This window comes from Panicum virgatum, chromosome 6K, assembly GCF_016808335.1.
Source record: "Panicum virgatum strain AP13 chromosome 6K, P.virgatum_v5, whole genome shotgun sequence".
Taxonomy (NCBI): domain Eukaryota; kingdom Viridiplantae; phylum Streptophyta; class Magnoliopsida; order Poales; family Poaceae; genus Panicum; species Panicum virgatum.
The window spans coordinates 8025785-8046100 of record NC_053141.1 but is presented as its reverse complement, the minus strand read 5'-3'; the positions used below and the strand labels follow the sequence as shown (position 1 = coordinate 8046100).

Below are 20316 nucleotides of genomic sequence, written 5' to 3'. Positions count from 1 at the left end.
TACAAAAGGCTTACCCTCTACGAAGCCCCCTATTCCAAATTTGAAGGGTGGAATTAAAAAAAAATAACTTCAGTAGACTCTCTACTTGAGTCACCAAACTAGAGAGACCTCCAAATCTCCCCTTGCACCCCCTGGGCCTTGGGGGTCTCAAGGAAGCCCTTCATCCATGGGCCCCACTCAATAGCTTGTTGCGGGATAGATGGGGGCTGAAATATGGGGCTCTGCTGGACTTTGAAGCATTATCTGGAGACTATACGAGGGCTGTGATTTAGGGATCATTGCTGGAAATGGTCTAACCCGTAATCTAAAATTTATACCGGAGACGTTATTGCAATAATTTTGTAACTTCACAAATGAACGCCCCTGAATTCACAACAGAAACTGGAAAGCAAGTATTTGGTGCTGCAAATAAACAAGCTGCAGCTTTTCCGGTGCTGTATATTCCCTTTATTTGGTGATTACAAGGTAAAGCAAAGTCCTAGCGCATTCCTCGGGCACAGCATTGTCGTGTCCATCCCCACGACGCCGTACGCGAGAGCGTTCCCGTGGCCCAAGACCCGGGCAGAAGCGAGCTAATCTCGCCACGCCTAACAGTAGCATGCACGGCATCACACAGGTCGTGAGCTCGTGCCCCTTATCCAAACAGAATGGAAACAACTAGCTGGACACGCACTAACCAACACGTACAGGCTAAGGTTCTGGCTATAACAATTTCCCGAATCCTGGCTGTCTGAACCCAGCATGCAATCCATCCTTTGGTGGCGGCGAGCCGGCGGTGGCTAGACGCCTGGCACAGGAACGCGGAGGATGGGGCGGAGCAGGAGCCTGGATTTCCGGTGCGCGGTGAGGCCGAACGCCTCGGTCATGTCGAGCTCGGCGGCGCCGGGCACCTCCCAGTCGAAGTGGAAGAGGAGGCTGGCAAGCGCGAGCTCCATGTTGGCGAGCGCAAAGCCCATGCCAGGGCACATCCTCCGCCCGGACCCGAACGGCAGGAGCTCGAAGTCGGCGCCCTTGAAGTCCGCTGCGCTTCCGCCGCCGGCCTCGAACCGCTCCGGCCGGAACGCGTCGGGGTCCCCCGGCCAATACTGTTCGTCGCGGCCCAGCGCCCATGCGTTCACCATCACTGTGATGCCCTGCGGCACGTCGTAGCCCAGCACGCGGCAGGGTTCCTGGCACGCCTGCGGGATCAGGAACGGCAGCGGCGTGTGCAGCCGGAGCGTCTCCAGGATGACGAGGGGCAGGTACCGGAGCCCCGCCTCAGCGAGCTTGTCCTCCCGCACCGACCCGTGCGCTGCGAAGGCGTTCCGCACCTCCGCCGTCACCCGCTCCATGACCTTGGGGTTATGGACGAGCTCGGCCATGGCCCACTCCAGCGTCGGCGCTGTCGTCTCGCTGCCGCCAAAGATGTCCTGCAAGCAACACATGCAATTTTACAGAGAAGCCAATCAGCAGCCGTATAAAGCAGTCAGCTAATGAGTAAGGTTTTAAATTTTCGACTATAGCTTCCGCTATCTTCGACTACAGCTATTTGAGAGAAATATAATTTAGCTAATTTTTTCATGTACAATTTAACACTCTTAGTTGTTGCTATAGTCCACTATAACGGGATATAGACTGTTTCGGACATAGATAGGTCTAAATGTTTTAGCCAGCTATTTAAAACATTGCTAATGAGTTTAAGATTGCTTACAAGGATGGCGAGTTTGATGACGTCCATGTCGAGCGGGATCGGCAGGTCACCGTCCTGCTGTACCTTTAGCAGCACGTCGAGGAGGTCTTCAACCTCGCCGCCACCTCTGTTGCCCATCTTCTCCAGGTGCTCCTCGATGATGCCGTCGAGGATCCGAAACGTGGTGTCACGGATCTCCTCGCAGTGGCGCACGGCGCCGCTGAGCCGGCTGACGATCCGGGAGGACGGCCACAGGTCGGCCATGTTGAACCCGGCAGCGAGCACAATGATGCGGTCGAGCGCACGCAGGAAGACCTCGCGGTCTTTGAACCGGTCGCCCATCGCGGCGCGCATCGTGGTGTCCGTGATGAGCGCGGACAGCCGCTCGCGCATGTCCACGGCGCGAGACCCCGCCGCAGCGGCGGCGCACGCGCGCAGCATGGCGGCGGCCTCCTCCTCGCGGACGGCGCGGAAGGAGAGAACGCGGCGCGCGCTGAGGAGCTTGGTGGTGGTGATCCGGCGGAGCTGCCGCCAGTGTGCCCCGTAGGGCGCCATGATGATTCCCCGATCGCCGTTGGTGAGCGCGCGAAAGGTGGGGCTCAAAGGCCGCGTCGCGAACACCGTGTCGTGCGTCTTCATCACCTCTCGCGCCGCCTCCCGGGACGACACCACCAGCGTGGGCACCTCGCCGATCCGGAGCAGCATGAGCGGCCCATGGCGCCGCGCGAGGTCACGCATGGCGTGGTGCGGGAGCTTGCCGATCATGTGGTGCAGGCTGCCGATGATTGGCAGCTGCCATGGCCCGGGTGGCAGGCGCAGGCCGTGCCCGTTCGCCATGGCGGAGCGCCGGCAGCGCTTGCCCAGCATGATGACGAGCAGCGAGACGAGAGCTAATCCAAGGTAGAGGTAGCACTACCGGACTTCCAAACTTTGCCGAGTGTCCGTTACACTCGGCAAAGGACAGGTTCCACTCGGCAAAGTCTTTGCCGAGTGTAACACTCGGCAAAGGATCCCACGGCAATGTTGACTTTGCCGAGTGTCGGATTACGGGCACTCGGCAAAGCAGCTACGTGGCGCCACCCAGGGGCGGATACAGGAGGGGGGCTAGGGGGGCTTAAACCCCCCTAAGCTCCCCTAATTACACGTAAAACACTGTAGCAAGACCTCCAAATTACCATTAAATCTTCACACAAATCAACATTTCTATTGTTTCAGCCCCCCTTGCCTCCAATCTTGCATCCGCCACTGGCGCCACCCTAGTCCGACGCTTTGCCGAGTGTCCAACGGCAGGTACTCGGCACAGTTTGAATTTTTGCCGAGGGTCCGCGTCCGACACTCGGCAAAGTCCCCGCGCCATGTTGCCTCCACGTGTCCACTTTGCCGAGTGCTGGACTTTGGCACTCGGTAAAGTTCCCGCGACAGGGTGAGGCCACGTGTCTATTTTGCCGAGTGCTGGACTCTGGCACTCGGCAAATTTTCAAATCTTTGGCGAGTGCCTTTGCTTTAGCACTCGGCAAAGTATGCTGACCTGTGCAGGCCCCTTTGCCGAGTGTTTTGGATTAAACACTCGGCAAAGTGGTGAATTTTTCTTTTTTTGTTTCTTTTTTCTATGTTTTTCCATACAAATACAACAGAAATATATATAAATGCAGAGGTCATTACAGGCAGTTATAGTCCATCACATATAATTGACAATTACGAGAATGACATCGATACAAATAACACAGTCCATCACATATATCACAAGTCCAATACATAACACGAGTCCGATACATAACACAAGTCCATCACATAGAATATAGTCCGATACGTATAATAAGTCCAATACACTAGTACTATAAGACATTCACTGCTCAGGTCTCTGGGACCAAGATGGCCACTGGGCCGCCGGCGAGTTCTGGTCCGGAGGAGGGTCGTTCGATGCGTTCCACGACTGATTCTGCAAATAGGAACATATAAGTTGAAGAAGCATAACAAAAATATAATAATATCTACAAACAAAACATACTCACGGGAGTGTCAGAAGGTCCTGCAGGAAAGTAAGGCTGAACTGGTAAGGCGAATGGAGGAGGCGGCGTCGCATAGTTCATCGACGCGCCAAGTCCTTGCATCCAGGTGACCATACTCTGCAACATAACCGACTGCTCCTCCCTCAGCTTCCGCTCCTGCTCCAGCATGGCCTCGATCTCCATTCGGCACCTCCTCTCCTCCTCAAACTTTGCCTCCATCTCGGCCTACAAGATTTAAACCTCCATGTTACAATACGAAGCAAAATTTCATTTTAATCATAGAACGGCAACTAAATCTAAACTAACCTGTCTCTGGTGCACGCTAGCCACTGAAGTCTCAGGCTGTAGGCTTATGGGCGGGGTCAAGTCGGTGGTACTTGCCCTAAGCTGTGAGAGACTGGGCGTACTCGCCGTGTCGACCAAGCTGTTGGCGATCAAGTACCGCCCGTGCTTCTTCCCTTGTCTCGCCCTCATGATGGCTTCTCCGGAGAGTGGCGTGGTGGTCGGATCCCAAGTCTCCCCGTGGAGCGCCCTTCTCACCTCCGTGTATGCATTGATGCACGCGTGGATGCTTGGGTTTGTGTAGGCCTCTGGTGGAGCCGCCGGGTTGTAGGCCACGTCCGACGTCGCCCTGCCCATGTGAGACATGGTGTACGCCGTGAAGTCGTTGCAAGACTGGCCTGGATGAGACTCCGACTGCCAAGAAGTCAACAAGATGATTAATAAGAATTAAAAATATAGCTTTAGAAAGAATGAAGAAATTAGTGAACTTACCCAAGTATTCTTGTACTCGCCGAGGCTAAGGCTCCCTTGATGATGTGCCGGACCCGGCATCATCAAGCGGCGCTCCCGGCATAAGGCGTGCTGGCGGGCCCAATCTTCGCTGATCCACTTGTCCACCATCATAGACCAGCACTCGGCCTTGTTTGCGCACCAGTTCGGAGGCACCTAAACGTAATGAAGTGCATGACATATTGTAATATCAAATACAAGATAAATGAGTAGATATGGCATTTATTTACCCTTAAGTACTGGTCTCGCGTGAGAAAGATGTCTCTTGCGGCTGGTTTCTTGACACTCATCTTCTCGAACTCGGCGCAGTACACAATGACAGCTTGGACACGCGCCTCGTAGTGCATATCCTTCACCAGCTTGTAGCAAGCCTGGTGAGCCCGCTCGTTCGCCCGGGCCTCATAGCCTTCCTCGCACCTGTAGAAATCCTGCATATATACCCACAAGATAATTACAATCATTATTCCAAAAATTGAAACATAATGTGATATTTCTAACAATTTAGTGCGAGGATGACTTACCCACAACTCCCCGACCACCCGCCTCGCTTTGGTGGTAAAGTTCCTTCCTTCGCGATCAGTAGCGTCCGGGCTGGCCATGTAGTGGTCCCACGTGTATGCCGGCTCCAGCACCCAGCATGCATCACGAGCCCGGGGAAGTGCAGCCGGCACAAAAGACCCAAGATACCATTGGGCTTCCGTTTGTGCTCACCAGGCTGCACAAAAAACCACCCCCTGCAAGAGTGTTTAAGGTAAAATTTTAGTTAGTATTGCAATTTTAAATATATGTAATGCATAATAAATAAGTACTAACATACTTACTTAGGCTCTAGTGGCCGAATCATCGGGCGTCTCGCTAGAGGTATCGGACGTCGCGGGAGATGCGACGGTCCACGTAACCACACCACCCGCTCATCTTCTGCCGCCCCCTCCTCGGCCTCCTCCTCGTCCTCCTCCATGTGCCCCTCCACGTGCTCCTCCTCCTCCTCGCTCCCCTGGTCCTCCACCCTCTCCTCCTCCTCCTCCTCCTCGGCCTCTACAGGAGAAGGGGGTCCTCTCCCTCGTCCCCCTCCTCACCTTACCTCCTCCACCACTCCCACTACCTCCTCCTCCACCCCTCCCTCTCCGTCTCCCTTTCGCTCCCCCTCCTCCACCACCTTTGCGAACACTACGGCTCCCGGACCCCTCGGGTGCGTCGGACCCACTACCGCCTCCTCCACCACTGCCTCTGTACAAGGAGCTCAGCCAAGTCATCTTGTGACAGCCTGGCATCTTTGTTTAGTTACCTGAAATCAAAAGGAGTGAATGAATTAGTCAGGATAAACAATACTTGCAAATAAATGAAAATATAACTAGAAATTAACATAATATATATTAAATATTGCGAGTCCTACATGTTTTAGAAGTAGTCATCATAATTGGGATTAGCTGGATCGTAATCCTCATCATCACTATCAGCTATGTCAACATAACCAGCAGAATCCAAAGGAGGAATGTTGTCTTCACTGTCTCTGCCTAAACGTAGTCGCTCTAGTAATTGTAAGTCCTGAATATTTTGAACCTCATCTCCGTCTTCCTCGTCAACTTCCCTTTCATTGTCGACTTCCATTCCAATCTCGTCGGATAAGTCTATCTCGAAACTCCCTTGTAGCCCCTCTTCTTGAAAAAACTCTCTATCATTGTTGTAATCTTCGTTGTTTGGGAGAGGTAGTTTGCCGTGTGGCGATACTTTATACACAACATCCCAACCCCGAAGACGGTAGTCGGTTTGGCACGGGTATGAGATATAATAAACTTGTATGGCTTGTTGAGCCACAATGTACACATCTTCGCCTTGTAACGTTGAATCCTGTCGAATTTCGACTAGGCCAACACTAGGGGTATGTCTTGTTAATGTTGGATCAAACCAATGGCATTTGAAAATGACTGGAGTGAGCCGTACAGAACCATGAAACTTGAGTTCGTATATTTTTTCAACTCTTCCATAATACTCGACTCCGTCTTGACCTGGCGTAAAAACGCCGGTATTAGTGGTTCTTCGATTGGGTCGACTCTGCTCGTATGTCATTGTGTGGAAGCGATATTCGTTCACGTCATAAACGTTAAACGACTTGTAGCTAAAACCATCGGCAACCTGTCTCAACTCGGCACTCATGGACGAATCAGTTTGGCCCTGCAAGCGTATGCAGGATAGTTTGTCATATAGTTTGAGGACAACGAAATGGAATAGAACTATGAATTCAAGACTACCTTCTGTTGAAACCAATAAATGAAATCGGGTTGTGAATTTCCCACGCCATTTTTAAGAAGACTCTCCATTTCCATCGGGGTTGGAGCCCTTGAGCGACGCCAAAATAGTCGTTGAAATTCCCTATATCAAAAATGACAAAGGGGGCTGGATGCTAAGAAGTGGAAACTTGTGAAACTGAAACTCGTGAATTGGGCACAATGTTGAGTACTTACACAATATACGGCTCCACCTCGGAAAGGTTGGTCAACACGTATAGCATGATACGGTGCCACTCTTCATGGTTCAAGGTCTTGTACCTCGCATCACTTGCACTTCCAAGTTGTCCTCGGAAGATGATGAGACTCGATTCATTATCGCCAGCATTGTAACGAGGGGGTGGATTATGTACGCTGGGAAGATTGTCACCATAGTATTTGGTTGTGAAGTTTGACACCTCCTCCAAAATATATGACTCAGGCAATAGAAGCTTCAATTTTCCATTTATTTTTGCATTTCGTTCGAAGGACATTCTGACATCTCTCAATTGGATAGCACCAATGGTACTGCACAGGCCCCCCATCCGTGCCTCATACGGAAGATGTAGAAGCAAATGCTGCATCGGATTGAAGAAGGCGGGTGGAAAGATCTTCTCCAGCTTACATAGCAACACAGGGGCCACTTTTTCCATGTCCGAAATAACGACCCGAGATAACTCCTTAGCACACAGCTGGCGGAAGAAATTGCTCAACTCTGCCAACACTCGCCATATATTATCAGGGAGATAGCCTCGAACCATCATAGGAAGAAGCCGCTCAATCCATATGTGGTAGTCATGACTCTTCAGCCCGTTGATTCGCATCGTAGTCAAATTAACTCCCCTCCTCAGATTCACTGCATACCCATCTGGAAATTGTAACTTTTGGATCCACTCTAGTGCTTCCTTTTTTTGGGGCCTCGTTAGGATGAAATCCGCCGGAGTCTTCCTCCATTGTCTACCTGGTCTCGGAGTCTTCATTTCGTATCTTGGTCTATCGCACAACGTTGCCAGATCCACTCGAGCCTTGACGTTGTCCTTCGTCTTATCAGGAATGTCCATGAAAGTTCCAAAAAGAGCCTCGCCCCAATTCTTTTCAGTGTGCATGGCATCAATATTGTGTGGAAGGAGGAGATCATTAATATAGGGAAGCCTCCACAAGCCAGAGACCTGAGTCCAAGAATGTTCTTCGCCATATCCCACAAAACCACCTGCATCATTAACCTGGAGAGCATCTATCTGAGCATGAAGCACGGCACCCGTCAGCATCTGCGGTGCACATTCTGTAACTACGACACCTTTCGTGAAGTTCTTAATGTCCCTTCTAAATGGATGGTCAGCAGGAAGGAATTGTCGATGCTTGTCAAACGACGAATACTTGCCCTACTTTCTCAACCAAATGAACTGCAGAGTTGTCTTGCATGTTGGGCATGGGAACTTTCCATGAGTACACCACCCGCAGAAAATGCCATACGCTGGGAGGTCATGCAGAGAGTAGTGGTACCACACATACATTCTGAAGTTTGTCTTTGTCGCTCGGTCGTACGTCCACACCCCCTCCTCCCATGCTTTGATCAACTCATCGATTAGAGGCTCCATATAAACACTCATTTTATTCCCTGGGTGCTCAGGAATAATCAACGACACAAATATGGTTTGTCGTTGAAAGAGAACGCTGGGGGGGGGAGATTCAACGGAATAACAAACACGGGCCAACATGAGTACGATGCGGCCATCATACCATAAGGATTGAACCCATCGGTTGCCAGCGCAACACGTACATTACGAGCTTCTTTAGCTTTCTCATGATGAATCTCATCAAAATGAGTCCATGACTCACCGTCGGAGGGATGCACCATCTTATCTAGGTTGTATCGAACACCTTTTTTGTGCCATGTCATCTGTTTCGCGGTTTCCTCGGTCATATAGAGTCTTTGGATCCTTTGAATGAACGGAAGGTAACGTACGATTTTCACAGGAATCGTGAGCTGCCTCTTAGGCTGACCGTCGCCAGCATCCACCTCCAGGAATCTTGAGGCTTTGCATTTTGGACAGTAAGTTTCAGCCTCGTGCTCTTTCCTAAATAAAATGCACCCATTAGGACAAGAATGTATCTGCTCATATGGCATCTTCAGTGCACTAAGGATTTTCGTCGCCTGATACATTGTCTTGGGCAGAATGTGATCTTCCAGAAGCATGCTCCCAAAAACGGTCAACATACTATCAAAGGCGTCTCGGCTCAGGCCAAACTGGGACTTTAAGGCCATAAGGCGTCCAATGCCGTCCAGCTGAGAAACCTTTGTTTGGCCGTGAAGAGGTTTCTGTGCCGCCTCCAACATCTCGTAAAACGCCTTTGTGCTTGCCTCTGGCTCCTCCTCCTGCGGTCCTTCACCGAAATGTGCCTCCTCATAGTCGTCTAACATGTCCTCAATCCCACCAGCAGCATCACATTCATCGATGCGTTGCCTCACGACCTTGTCCCTCATACGATGGGCTTCACCGTGAAAGATCCACCGGGTATAATCTGGCGTAAATCCATAATTGACAAGATGTTCGCCCATGACCTTCTTTGTCTTTCGTTTCTGGTTTCCACAACTCTTGCAGGGACACCACATGAATCTCGACCCTTCAGCTTGCGCCCATGCCCCTTCCAAGAACTCGTTAGTCTTCTCAATCCATTCATTGGTCATGCTAGCTCGAGTTACTCGGCCGGTGTACATCCACTCACGGTCATCCATCTTCCAAGATATCAGCGACTACTATCAAATTTAAATGCATGTAAAAGTTCGGCTTAGACTCTAGTAGGTAAAGATAGGTCCTAATCCCACCCGACCATACGTAGATGAGGTCAGTTTACATGATCCCCTCCAATCCGAGATAGAATTTCGGCAGCACCTCCCCGCTGTTCTCGAGATACACGTCCCGGAAGGGAGATTGTGTATCCGGAGAACAATGGAGAGATGTTGCCCAGATTCTGTCTCGGATGGGAGCGGACCATGGAAACTAACCCCATCTACGCATCATCGGGCTGTCCAAATAACATGGACAATTCGAAACAGATACGGCCATAGATATGTATAAATCTACATATTTCGAACCATATCTGTTTCGAACGGGAGACGCCTAACCGGGTTACGTGAACTACGAACAGAATACGAAAACAAACTCTTGTACACGTGCTCACCTACGGGCTCCACGGTCTGTGCTGCTCGACGACGGCTTGCGGCCAAGTGAACGAGTCGACGACCTGGTATTTAGAAAAAAAAAGATCTGATTATAATTTTTCCATTTTCTTGTTGGATCTGGAAATGCTAGCTTGATGAAAATAAAGGAAAAGGTGTTGCACACTTGCACATATCCACTGCAGAGAGTCATCACTTATATGCTTTTTCTATAATAACATAATAAATAAATATTTGTTGCAGTTGCAAAATCACCATAGTTTTTAGAAGTATCACGTGAAATATCACCAATCTGTTTTGCTTACGTGTGGGGCATTGCCTCATACTGTTTCTTGAAAGCCAAATAAACAACAAGCCAACAATGATGCTTTATGGTTTACTATTCATCACGAAATTCCTTGCACTATGCAACAATTTGTTGCCATCGAATTGTTTCAAAGTCGAACCAATCATCGTTTCTAAATACGATGTGTATAGTATAGATGATCTGCTGTAACCACCGGTGGAGCCACATGTCGGCCAACCTGGGCCACGGCCCCTCCTTCATTTGTGCTTACTCAAAAGTTCTAGCAATCTATTGCTATGCTATTTTACACCAAACGATGACGCATTCATACAAGAAGTCGGCATTGCATGACTAGACGTGCAGTGTGTTGATCATGCAAGTGCAGCGCCTTTTAGTCAAATGCAGGGACAACCTCTGTCATTGACAGCTGCTGCAAATGACTCCTATTGCACGTTCAGTTCTCAAATCCAAATGATTCTATATACAAGGTGTTATATTATTAGGAGGAAAATATTTCATATAACACATGACATAAATCAAGTTCAATCAGTAGTTTAACTGGTTCAGAAAAGCAGCACAATGAGAGTATGTCCATGTAGGTATTAAGAGCGCATAAGGCGACCACGGTAAGCAAGAATAAGAAACCACGCTGCCACCGTATATGGATTTTGAATAGTATGTCGAGATGCCATGACAATTTGGCCCCTGCTATGCTCGGTTCCTAGCTCCGCCACTGGCTGTAACAGCACTTGACCACGAGCTTCTTCAGTTGGGTGGAGTACCTGATCGTCGATGGGCGGCCGGTCGAGAAGGGGTGCTCATGCGCCGGCCATGGCGAGCGTCGGCGCAGGCTGCGTGGACCGGGGCCGCCGGCGTGGAGCGTCGAGGGGGATGGTTATGCGCCAGCCATGGTGAGCGGCAGCGCAGGCTGCATGGAGCGGGCGGGCGGAGGCGTGGAGGTGGCGGGCAGCCGGACGGCGGGCGGCGGCGCGGGCGGACGGGTGGCGGCGACGCGGGCTGAAGGGCGATGGCGGCCGGGGGCACGGGCGGACGGGCGGTGGCAGTGCGGGCGGCAGCGGCGCGAGCGGACGGCCGATGGCGGCGGGGGGCGCGCGGGGACAGGCGGCGGCAGCGCGGGCGGACAGGCGGCGGCGGCGCAGGCAGGCGGGCGACGGTGGACGAGTGTGTGTTCGTGTGCGGTGTGTGAGTCAGGGAAGCGCCGTTTTGGATAAGTCTTTGAGGATTTGCCGAGTGCCGGATCAGGTTTGCCAGAGTGCCCGAGATCCGGCACTCGGCAAAGCCATTTTCAAAAAAAAGGCAAACAAATTATTTGCTGAGTGCTGGCTCAGAGGGCACTCGGCAAAACCATCCTTTGCCGAGTGCCAGGTAAGGGGGCACACGGCAAAGAACTTTTTTTAAATCATTTTTTGACACCCTCTCTTTCTCGTTTCAGCATAGTTTCAAAATTTGCTGCAACATAGTTTGGAAATATCTTGTCAAATTTACTCCACAATGCATATTCCAAAAAAATACCAAAATTAACCATTATTTCATGTAGTTTTAGCTCAAGTTCCATTTATATAAGTGCAGAAAAAATAATAATTATCAAACGAATTCAAAAAAATTGATGAAAATACAATTAATTCATAAAATATATAAAATACATTAAGAAATACACCAAATTTGAACATGGAGTACCACATGTTGTATGTATTGGGTACAAAAAATTTTGAGGTCTACAATGGAAAAAATTTAAATATTTGCCGAGTGCCAGCGAAATGCACTCGGCAAAACAAACTTTGCCGAGTGCCTGCAAAAAACACTCGGTGAAGATTCGGGTTTGCTGAGTGCCTGACGACCGGCACTCGGCAAACAATAACGGCCGTCAGCCGGTTTGACGGCTGGCGCACGCGGCGGCCACGTGCGCAAATGTTGCCGAGTGCCTGCCCCGCGGAACTTGGCAAAGGTATTTTATGCCGAGTGTTGGACTTTTGCCGAGTGCTGGAACTCGGCAAAAATGGAATGTACCGTGTGCGGAATATTTGCCGAGTGCCTGGGGCTCGGCACTCGGCAAAGAACCGAGCACTCGGCATATATGCCGTTTCCGGTAGTGTAGTGGTGGTGGTCTTCCATTGGAGTTGCTCCCAATGCAAGCTCCCCTGGTGTGGCTTTTTGCTAGCTTAGTGAGCTGCTTGCACCTTAAGTAGCATGGCAGTGAGTGTTCTGTGTTCCTCCGTAACCTACACGGTGACAGTAAGGGTGAGGCTAAATTATTGGTGATTGATTGCCAGGTGCACCCAGCAGTCCAGCACGTGCTACCTATCCTGGGTCAAACAATGTGTACTCCCTGCGTGTTGATTGGCTCGAGATGATGGTCGGCAATATTTCTACAGAAAAAAAATATTTTCTTGACTCTATCACAACGTAATGGGCCATGACTCTAGTGGCCTCAGCTTAACAAGACCCTTAATTTTTTTTAGCTCAAAATTTTATAAGATTAGAGCTTTTTTGTTAGTTTTAAAGCTCAAATGGAGCTCTCTTTGCCTCTAGCTGGATCTAGATCTCTATGCTGTGGATTTTCTATTTGAGCCACTGTTTGCCTCAAACATTTGGATGAAGTTGTGCTATTTTAGTATGAGAACAAGATTATATAATAATTTGAATTTGATCTATAATTTTTTTCCTTATTTCTAAGTAAATAATTTACTAAATTTATGGAAGAGAGATAAGAAGATTTATTTTTTTCTATCTTTACACACATGCATGATTGATTTTTTTTTCTGAGATTTATGGTACAATAATATGTTGAGTTTTGATTTTTTTTTTACACACATGCTCTGGCAGAGCGCCGGCGCTTAGCGAGCATGATGAGGAGCAGCGCGACGAGAGCTAATCCAAGGTAGAGGTAGTGCTGGTCTTCCACTGGAGTTGCTCCCAATGTAAGCTCCCGGTGTGGCTTTGCTAGCTTAGTGAGCTGCTGCTTGTAATTTAAATAAATAGCATTGCAGTTGTTCCAACCTGCGTGGAGTAGCAGCCACCGTGTTGATTGGCTAGTGGTTGCCTTGGGTCAAGCTGTGTACTTGTTGCGTGTTGATTGGCTCGGACCGGGACTATTACATGCGACAAGTCAACCATCAACAAGCAATAGCCGCCACCGTGTTGATTGGCTAGTGGTCGCCTTGGGTCAAGCGATGTGTGCTTGCTGCGTGTTGATTGCCTCGAGGTTATCGTGGACTGCACGCCGGAGAGCATGGCGCGCGCACATGGGCGGCGCACTGGCATGGCATGATGCTGCTGCCGGAGCCGATGCCAGGAGCGAGGAGGATCGGCGCCTCCTCAAAGTGCTGGGCCGATCTTCCAGCAAATTCTGAAAGGGAGGTGCTCGCGATGTTCGAGGCCTCCTTACATATATTGGTCGGCGATGGGAAGGAGAGCGCGCTCTTTTGGTGAGATAGGTGGCTAAATGGGGACACGATTCAAGTGTTAGCACCTGACCTGTTTCATGCAATACCATCTGATGAAATCAGATCACATAATAATGGTATCTAAAGTTTTATGAGAACAAAGAAAAGTTTTGGGTTTCAAGTAAAGGTCAAGATATGGCAAATCGCAAGTATGCAAAGTTCAAAAATGGGAAACACTTTTCACGCAAAGTTCAAAGAAGAAGATTATTATGACCTCTAGTTTTGATAAAAATAATCTCAGTGAAGACCTATTCGCTCTAGGAATGGAAATTCACTGGAATAAAGAAAAAGGGTATTTGGACTATTGCAGAGAGCATACTTAGAAAGGGCTCTAAAGAAATATAGCATGCATGCGAGTAAGCCTACGCTTGTTCTATTGTCAAGGGTAGTAGTTTTGAATTTTTTAGCATTCCAGGAACCAATATGAGATCAGTTGAAAGAAAAGGGTTCCATGTGCTTTGGAAAAAATCTACCCTGACATAAAGTATCCGGGATATTTTGGCAGAAGTCCAGTCCAGCAATAGATCACTGGAATAGAGTTAGAGAATGACTTCGTATTTTTGCAAAGTATTGTAAGCCTTATGCTAAGTAAGAAAGAAACACGTGCTCTCAAAAATTTGTGAGTAAAAAGAACTGAGTTTTAGCGAGATGGTCAGTAAAGTCCACATTAGTAGCTAACACTCGCACTTGGAGTTTTATTGTGGAAAAACTCAATGAAACAGTTGTGGTGTCATTAATAATGCATACCCGCGATATAGCTTGTCATGAGGCTTCAGGGACATGAAAAGGTAATTAAAATAACTATGCCCGGAGTTAATGATGGTAGACAACAATGACCATTTAAATATTATATTTCTATGACAACGGGTCAAGTGTGTTGCCAAATATATTGACAATAAGTTATACGTTGTAAAGGAGAAAGTCTGGAATCATGCTGAAATTTATTGAGCATATATATAATAGGCAAGTGCTTGTGGATTCGCTTACAAAAGGCTTACCCTCTACGAAGCCCCCTATTCCAAATTTGAATGGTGGAATTAAAAAAAAAATAACTTCAGTAGACTCTCTACTTGAGTCACCAAACTAGAGAGACCTCCAAATCTCCCCTTGCACCCCCTGGGCCTTGGGGGTCTCAAGGAAGCCCTTCATCCATGGGCCCCACTCAATAGCTTGTTGCGGGATAGATGGGGGCTGAAATATGGGGCTCTGCTGGACTTTGAAGCATTATCTGGAGACTATACGAGGGCTGTGATTTAGGGATCATTGCTGGAAATGGTCTAACCCGTAATCTAAAATTTATACCGGAGACGTTATTGCAATAATTTTGTAACTTCACAAATGAACGCCCCTGAATTCACAACAGAAACTGGAAAGCAAGTATTTGGTGCTGCAAATAAACAAGCTGCAGCTTTTCCGGTGCTGTATATTCCCTTTATTTGGTGATTACAAGGTAAAGCAAAGTCCTAGCGCATTCCTCGGGCACAGCATTGTCGTGTCCATCCCCACGACGCCGTACGCGAGAGCGTTCCCGTGGCCCAAGACCCGGGCAGAAGCGAGCTAATCTCGCCACGCCTAACAGTAGCATGCACGGCATCACACAGGTCGTGAGCTCGTGCCCCTTATCCAAACAGAATGGAAACAACTAGCTGGACACGCACTAACCAACACGTACAGGCTAAGGTTCTGGCTATAACAATTTCCCGAATCCTGGCTGTCTGAACCCAGCATGCAATCCATCCTTTGGTGGCGGCGAGCCGGCGGTGGCTAGACGCCTGGCACAGGAACGCGGAGGATGGGGCGGAGCAGGAGCCTGGATTTCCGGTGCGCGGTGAGGCCGAACGCCTCGGTCATGTCGAGCTCGGCGGCGCCGGGCACCTCCCAGTCGAAGTGGAAGAGGAGGCTGGCAAGCGCGAGCTCCATGTTGGCGAGCGCAAAGCCCATGCCAGGGCACATCCTCCGCCCGGACCCGAACGGCAGGAGCTCGAAGTCGGCGCCCTTGAAGTCCGCTGCGCTTCCGCCGCCGGCCTCGAACCGCTCCGGCCGGAACGCGTCGGGGTCCCCCGGCCAATACTGTTCGTCGCGGCCCAGCGCCCATGCGTTCACCATCACTGTGATGCCCTGCGGCACGTCGTAGCCCAGCACGCGGCAGGGTTCCTGGCACGCCTGCGGGATCAGGAACGGCAGCGGCGTGTGCAGCCGGAGCGTCTCCAGGATGACGAGGGGCAGGTACCGGAGCCCCGCCTCAGCGAGCTTGTCCTCCCGCACCGACCCGTGCGCTGCGAAGGCGTTCCGCACCTCCGCCGTCACCCGCTCCATGACCTTGGGGTTATGGACGAGCTCGGCCATGGCCCACTCCAGCGTCGGCGCTGTCGTCTCGCTGCCGCCAAAGATGTCCCTGCAAGCAACACATGCAATTTTTACAGAGAAGCCAATCAGCAGCCGTATAAAGCAGTCAGCTAATGAGTAAGGTTTTAAATTTTCGACTATAGCTTCCGCTATCTTCGACTACAGCTATTTGAGAGAAATATAATTTAGCTAATTTTTCATGTACAATTTAACACTCTTAGTTGTTGCTATAGTCCACTATAACGGGATATAGACTGTTTCGGACATAGATAGGTCTAAATGTTTTAGCCAGCTATTTAAAACATTGCTAATGAGTTTAAGATTGCTTACAAGGATGGCGAGTTTGATGACGTCCATGTCGAGCGGGATCGGCAGGTCACCGTCCTGCTGTACCTTTAGCAGCACGTCGAGGAGGTCTTCAACCTCGCCGCCACCTCTGTTGCCCATCTTCTCCAGGTGCTCCTCGATGATGCCGTCGAGGATCCGAAACGTGGTGTCACGGATCTCCTCGCAGTGGCGCACGGCGCCGCTGAGCCGGCTGACGATCCGGGAGGACGGCCACAGGTCGGCCATGTTGAACCCGGCAGCGAGCACAATGATGCGGTCGAGCGCACGCAGGAAGACCTCGCGGTCTTTGAACCGGTCGCCCATCGCGGCGCGCATCGTGGTGTCCGTGATGAGCGCGGACAGCCGCTCGCGCATGTCCACGGCGCGAGACCCCCGCCGCAGCGGCGGCGCACGCGCGCAGCATGGCGGCGGCCTCCTCCTCGCGGACGGCGCGGAAGGAGAGAACGCGGCGCGCGCTGAGGAGCTTGGTGGTGGTGATCCGGCGGAGCTGCCGCCAGTGTGCCCCGTAGGGCGCCATGATGATTCCCCGATCGCCGTTGGTGAGCGCGCGAAAGGTGGGGCTCAAAGGCCGCGTCGCGAACACCGTGTCGTGCGTCTTCATCACCTCTCGCGCCGCCTCCCGGGACGACACCACCAGCGTGGGCACCCTCGCCGATCCGGAGCAGCATGAGCGGCCCATGGCGCCGCGCGAGGGTCACGCATGGCGTGGTGCGGGAGCTTGCCGATCATGTGGTGCAGGCTGCCGATGATTGGCAGCTGCCATGGCCCGGGTGGCAGGCGCAGGCCGTGCCCGTTCGCCATGGCGGAGCGCCGGCAGCGCTTGCCCAGCATGATGACGAGCAGCGAGACGAGAGCTAATCCAAGGTAGAGGTAGCACTACGGACTTCCAAACTTTGCCGAGTGTCCGTTACACTCGGCAAAGGACAGGTTCCACTCGGCAAAGTCTTTGCCGAGTGTAACACTCGCAAAGGATCCCACGGCAATGTTGACTTTGCCGAGTGTCGGATTACGGGCACTCGGCAAAGCACGCTACGTGCGCCACCCAGGGGCGGATACAGGAGGGGGGCTAGGGGGGGCTTAAACCCCCCTAAGCTCCCCTAATTACACGTAAACACTGTAGCAAGACCTCCAAATTACCATTAAATCTTCACACAAATCAACATTTCTATTGTTGTTCAGCCCCCCTTGCCTCCAATCTTGCAATCCGCCACTGGCGCCACCCTAGTCCGCCGCTTTTGCCGAGTGTCCAACGGCAGGTACTCGGCACAGTTTGAATTTTTGCCGAGGGTCCGCGTCCGACACTCGGCAAAGTCCCCGCGCCATGTTGCCTCCACGTGTCCACTTTGCCCGAGTGCTGGACTTTGGCACTCGGTAAAGTTCCCGCGACAGGGTGAGGCCACGTGTCTATTTGCCTGAGTGCTGGACTCTGGCACTCGGCAAATTTTCAAATCTTTGGCGAGTGCCTTTGCTTTAGCACTCGGCAAAGTATGCTGACCTGTGCAGGCCCCTTTGCCGAGTGTTTTGGATTAAACACTCGGCAAAGTGGTGAATTTTTTCTTTTTTTGTTTCTTTTTCTATGTTTTTCCATACAAATACAACAGAAATATATATAAATGCAGAGGTCATTACAGGCAGTTATAGTCCATCACATAAATTGACAATTACGAGAATGACATCGATACAAATAACACAGTCCATCACATATATCACAAGTCCAATACATAACACGAGTCCGATACATAACACAAGTCCATCACATAGAATATAGTCCGATACGTATAATAAGTCCAATACACTAGTACTATAAGACATTCACTGCTCAGGTCTCTGGGACCAAGATGGCCACTGGGCCGCCGGCGAGTTCTGGTCCGGAGGAGGGTCGTTCGATGCGTTCCACGACTGATTCTGCAAATAGGAACATATAAGTTGAAGAAGCATAACAAAAATATAATAATATCTACAAACAAAACATACTCACGGGAGTGTCAGAAGGTCCTGCAGGAAAGTAAGGCTGAACTGGTAAGGCGAATGGAGGAGGCGGCGTCGCATAGTTCATCGACGCGCCAAGTCCTTGCATCCAGGTGACCATACTCTGCAACATAACCGACTGCTCTCCCTCAGCTTCCGCTCCTGCTCCAGCATGGCCTCGATCTCCATTCGGCACCTCCTCTCCTCCTCAAACTTTGCCTCCATCTCGGCCTACAAGATTTAAACCTCCATGTTACAATACGAAGCAAAATTTCATTTTAATCATAGAACGGCAACTAAATCTAAACTAACCTGTCTCTGGTGCACGCTAGCCACTGAAGTCTCAGGCTGTAGGCTTATGGGCGGGGTCAAGTCGTGGTACTTGCCTAAGCTGTGAGAGACTGGGCGTACTCGCCGTGTCGACCAAGCTGTTGGCGATCAAGTACCGCCCGTGCTTCTTCCCTTGTCTCGCCCTCATGATGGCTTCTCCGGAGAGTGGCGTGGTGGTCGGATCCCAAGTCTCCCCGTGGAGCGCCCTTCTCACCTCCGTGTATGCATTGATGCGCGTGGATGCTTGGGTTTGTGTAGGCCTCTGGTGGAGCCGCCGGGTTGTAGGCCACGTCCGACGTCGCCCTGCCCATGTGAGACATGGTGTACGCCGTGAAGTCGTTGCAAGACTGGCCTGGATGAGACTCCGACTGCCAAGAAGTCAACAAGATGATTAATAAGAATTAAAAATATAGCTTTAGAAAGAATGAAGAAATTAGTGAACTTACCCAAGTATTCTTGTACTCGCCGAGGCTAAGGCTCCCTTGATGATGTGCCGGACCCGGCATCATCAAGCGGCGCTCCCGGCATAAGGCGTGCTGGCGGGCCCAATCTTCGCTGATCCACTTGTCCACCATCATAGACCAGCACTCGGCCTTGTTTGCGCACCAGTTCGGAGGCACCTAACGTAATGAAGTGCATGCATATTGTAATATCAAATACAAGATAAATGAGTAGATATGGCATTTATTTACCCTTAAGTACTGGTCTCGCGTGAGAAAGATGTCTCTTGCGGCTGGTTTCTTGACACTCATCTTCTCGAACTCGGCGCAGTACACAATGACAGCTTGGACACGCGCCTCGTAGTGCATATCCTTCACCAGCTGTAGCAAGCCTGGTGAGCCCGCTCGTTCGCCCGGGCCTCATAGCCTTCCTCGCACCTGTAGAAATCCTGCATATATACCCACAAGATAATTACAATCATTATTCCAAAAATTGAAACATAATGTGATATTTCTAACAATTTAGTGCGAGGATGACTTACCCACAACTCCCGACCACCCGCCTCGCTTTGGTGGTAAAGTTCCTTCCTTCGCGATCAGTAGCGTCCGGGCTGGCCATGGTGGTCCCACGTGTATGCTCCAGCACCCAGCATGCATCACGAGCCCGGGGAAGTGCAGCCGGCACAAAAGACCCAAGATACCATTGGGCTTCCGTTTGTGCTCACCAGGCTGCACAAAAAAACCACCCCCTGCAAGAGTGTTTAAGGTAAAATTTTAGTTAGTATTGCAATTTTAAATATATGTAATGCATAATAAATAAGTACTACATACTTACTTAGGCTCTAGTGGCCGAATCATCGGGCGTCTCGCTAGAGGTTCGGACGTCGCGGGAGATGCGACGGTCCACGTAACCACACACCACCGCTCATCTTCTGCCCGCCCCCTCCTCGGCCTCCTCCTCGTCCTCCTCCATGTGCCCCTCCACGTGCTCCTCCTCCTCCTCGCTCCCCTGGTCCTCCACCCTCTCCTCCTCCTCCTCCTCCTCGGCCTCTACAGGAGAAGGGGTCCTCCTCCCTCGTCCCCCTCCTCACCTTACCTCCTCCACCACTCCCACTACCTCCTCCTCCACCCCTCCCTCTCGTCTCCCTTTCGCTCCCCCTCCTCCACCACCTTTGCGAACACTACGGCTCCCGGACCCCTCGGTGCGTCGGACCCACTA

The 20316-nt window shown here is 50.7% G+C and overlaps 3 protein-coding genes and 1 pseudogene across 4 annotated transcripts; all 4 read right to left on the bottom strand.

The window, feature by feature from the left end:
• Positions 1-395: 395 nt before the first annotated feature.
• Positions 396-12433, bottom strand: LOC120711554 (zealexin A1 synthase-like). The gene is made up of 3 exons (XM_039997110.1): positions 12318-12433; positions 1691-2579; positions 396-1409 (listed from the first exon to the last, which is right to left on the bottom strand). Exons 1-3 carry the CDS (start codon positions 12332-12334, stop codon positions 780-782), a joined length of 1536 nt encoding a protein of 511 aa, XP_039853044.1. The 5' UTR covers positions 12335-12433; the 3' UTR covers positions 396-779.
• Positions 3523-9911, bottom strand: LOC120711555. Its single transcript, XM_039997111.1, has 2 exons — positions 8616-9911; positions 3523-3608 (listed from the first exon to the last, which is right to left on the bottom strand). Exons 1-2 carry the CDS (start codon positions 9469-9471, stop codon positions 3523-3525), a joined length of 942 nt encoding a protein of 313 aa, XP_039853045.1. The 5' UTR covers positions 9472-9911.
• A 2612-nt stretch (positions 12434-15045) lies between the features above and the next one.
• On the bottom strand, positions 15046-17682 carry LOC120713197 (annotated as a pseudogene). The gene is made up of 3 exons (XR_005691205.1): positions 17620-17682; positions 16346-17235; positions 15046-16063 (listed from the first exon to the last, which is right to left on the bottom strand). The product of XR_005691205.1 is annotated as a zealexin A1 synthase-like (transcript).
• A 1031-nt stretch (positions 17683-18713) lies between these two features.
• Positions 18714-19466, bottom strand: LOC120713196. Its single transcript, XM_039999202.1, has 3 exons — positions 19350-19466; positions 19104-19277; positions 18714-19025 (listed from the first exon to the last, which is right to left on the bottom strand). The coding sequence occupies exons 1-3, from the start codon at positions 19464-19466 to the stop codon at positions 18714-18716; spliced, it is 603 nt and encodes a 200-aa protein (XP_039855136.1).
• Positions 19467-20316: the final 850 nt, after the last annotated feature.

Coding starts and splice junctions, on each gene's coding strand:
- LOC120713196 (XM_039999202.1), bottom strand. CDS start 19,466: ATGCACTACGAGGCGCGTGTCCAAGCTGTCATTGTGTACTGCGCCGAG. Junction 19,278..19,349: donor CGCGAGACCAGTACTTAAGG/GTAAATAAATGC, acceptor TCATTACGTTAG/GTGCCTCCGAACTGGTGCGC. Junction 19,026..19,103: donor GCGAGTACAAGAATACTTGG/GTAAGTTCACTA, acceptor ACTTCTTGGCAG/TCGGAGTCTCATCCAGGCCA.
- LOC120711555 (XM_039997111.1), bottom strand. CDS start 9,471: ATGGATGACCGTGAGTGGATGTACACCGGCCGAGTAACTCGAGCTAGC. Junction 3,609..8,615: donor GATGACATGGCACAAAAAAG/GTGTTCGATACA, acceptor TCCTATTTGCAG/AATCAGTCGTGGAACGCATC.
- LOC120711554 (XM_039997110.1), bottom strand. Junction 1,410..1,690: donor TCATCAAACTCGCCATCCTT/GTAAGCAATCTT, acceptor TGTTGCTTGCAG/GACATCTTTGGCGGCAGCGA.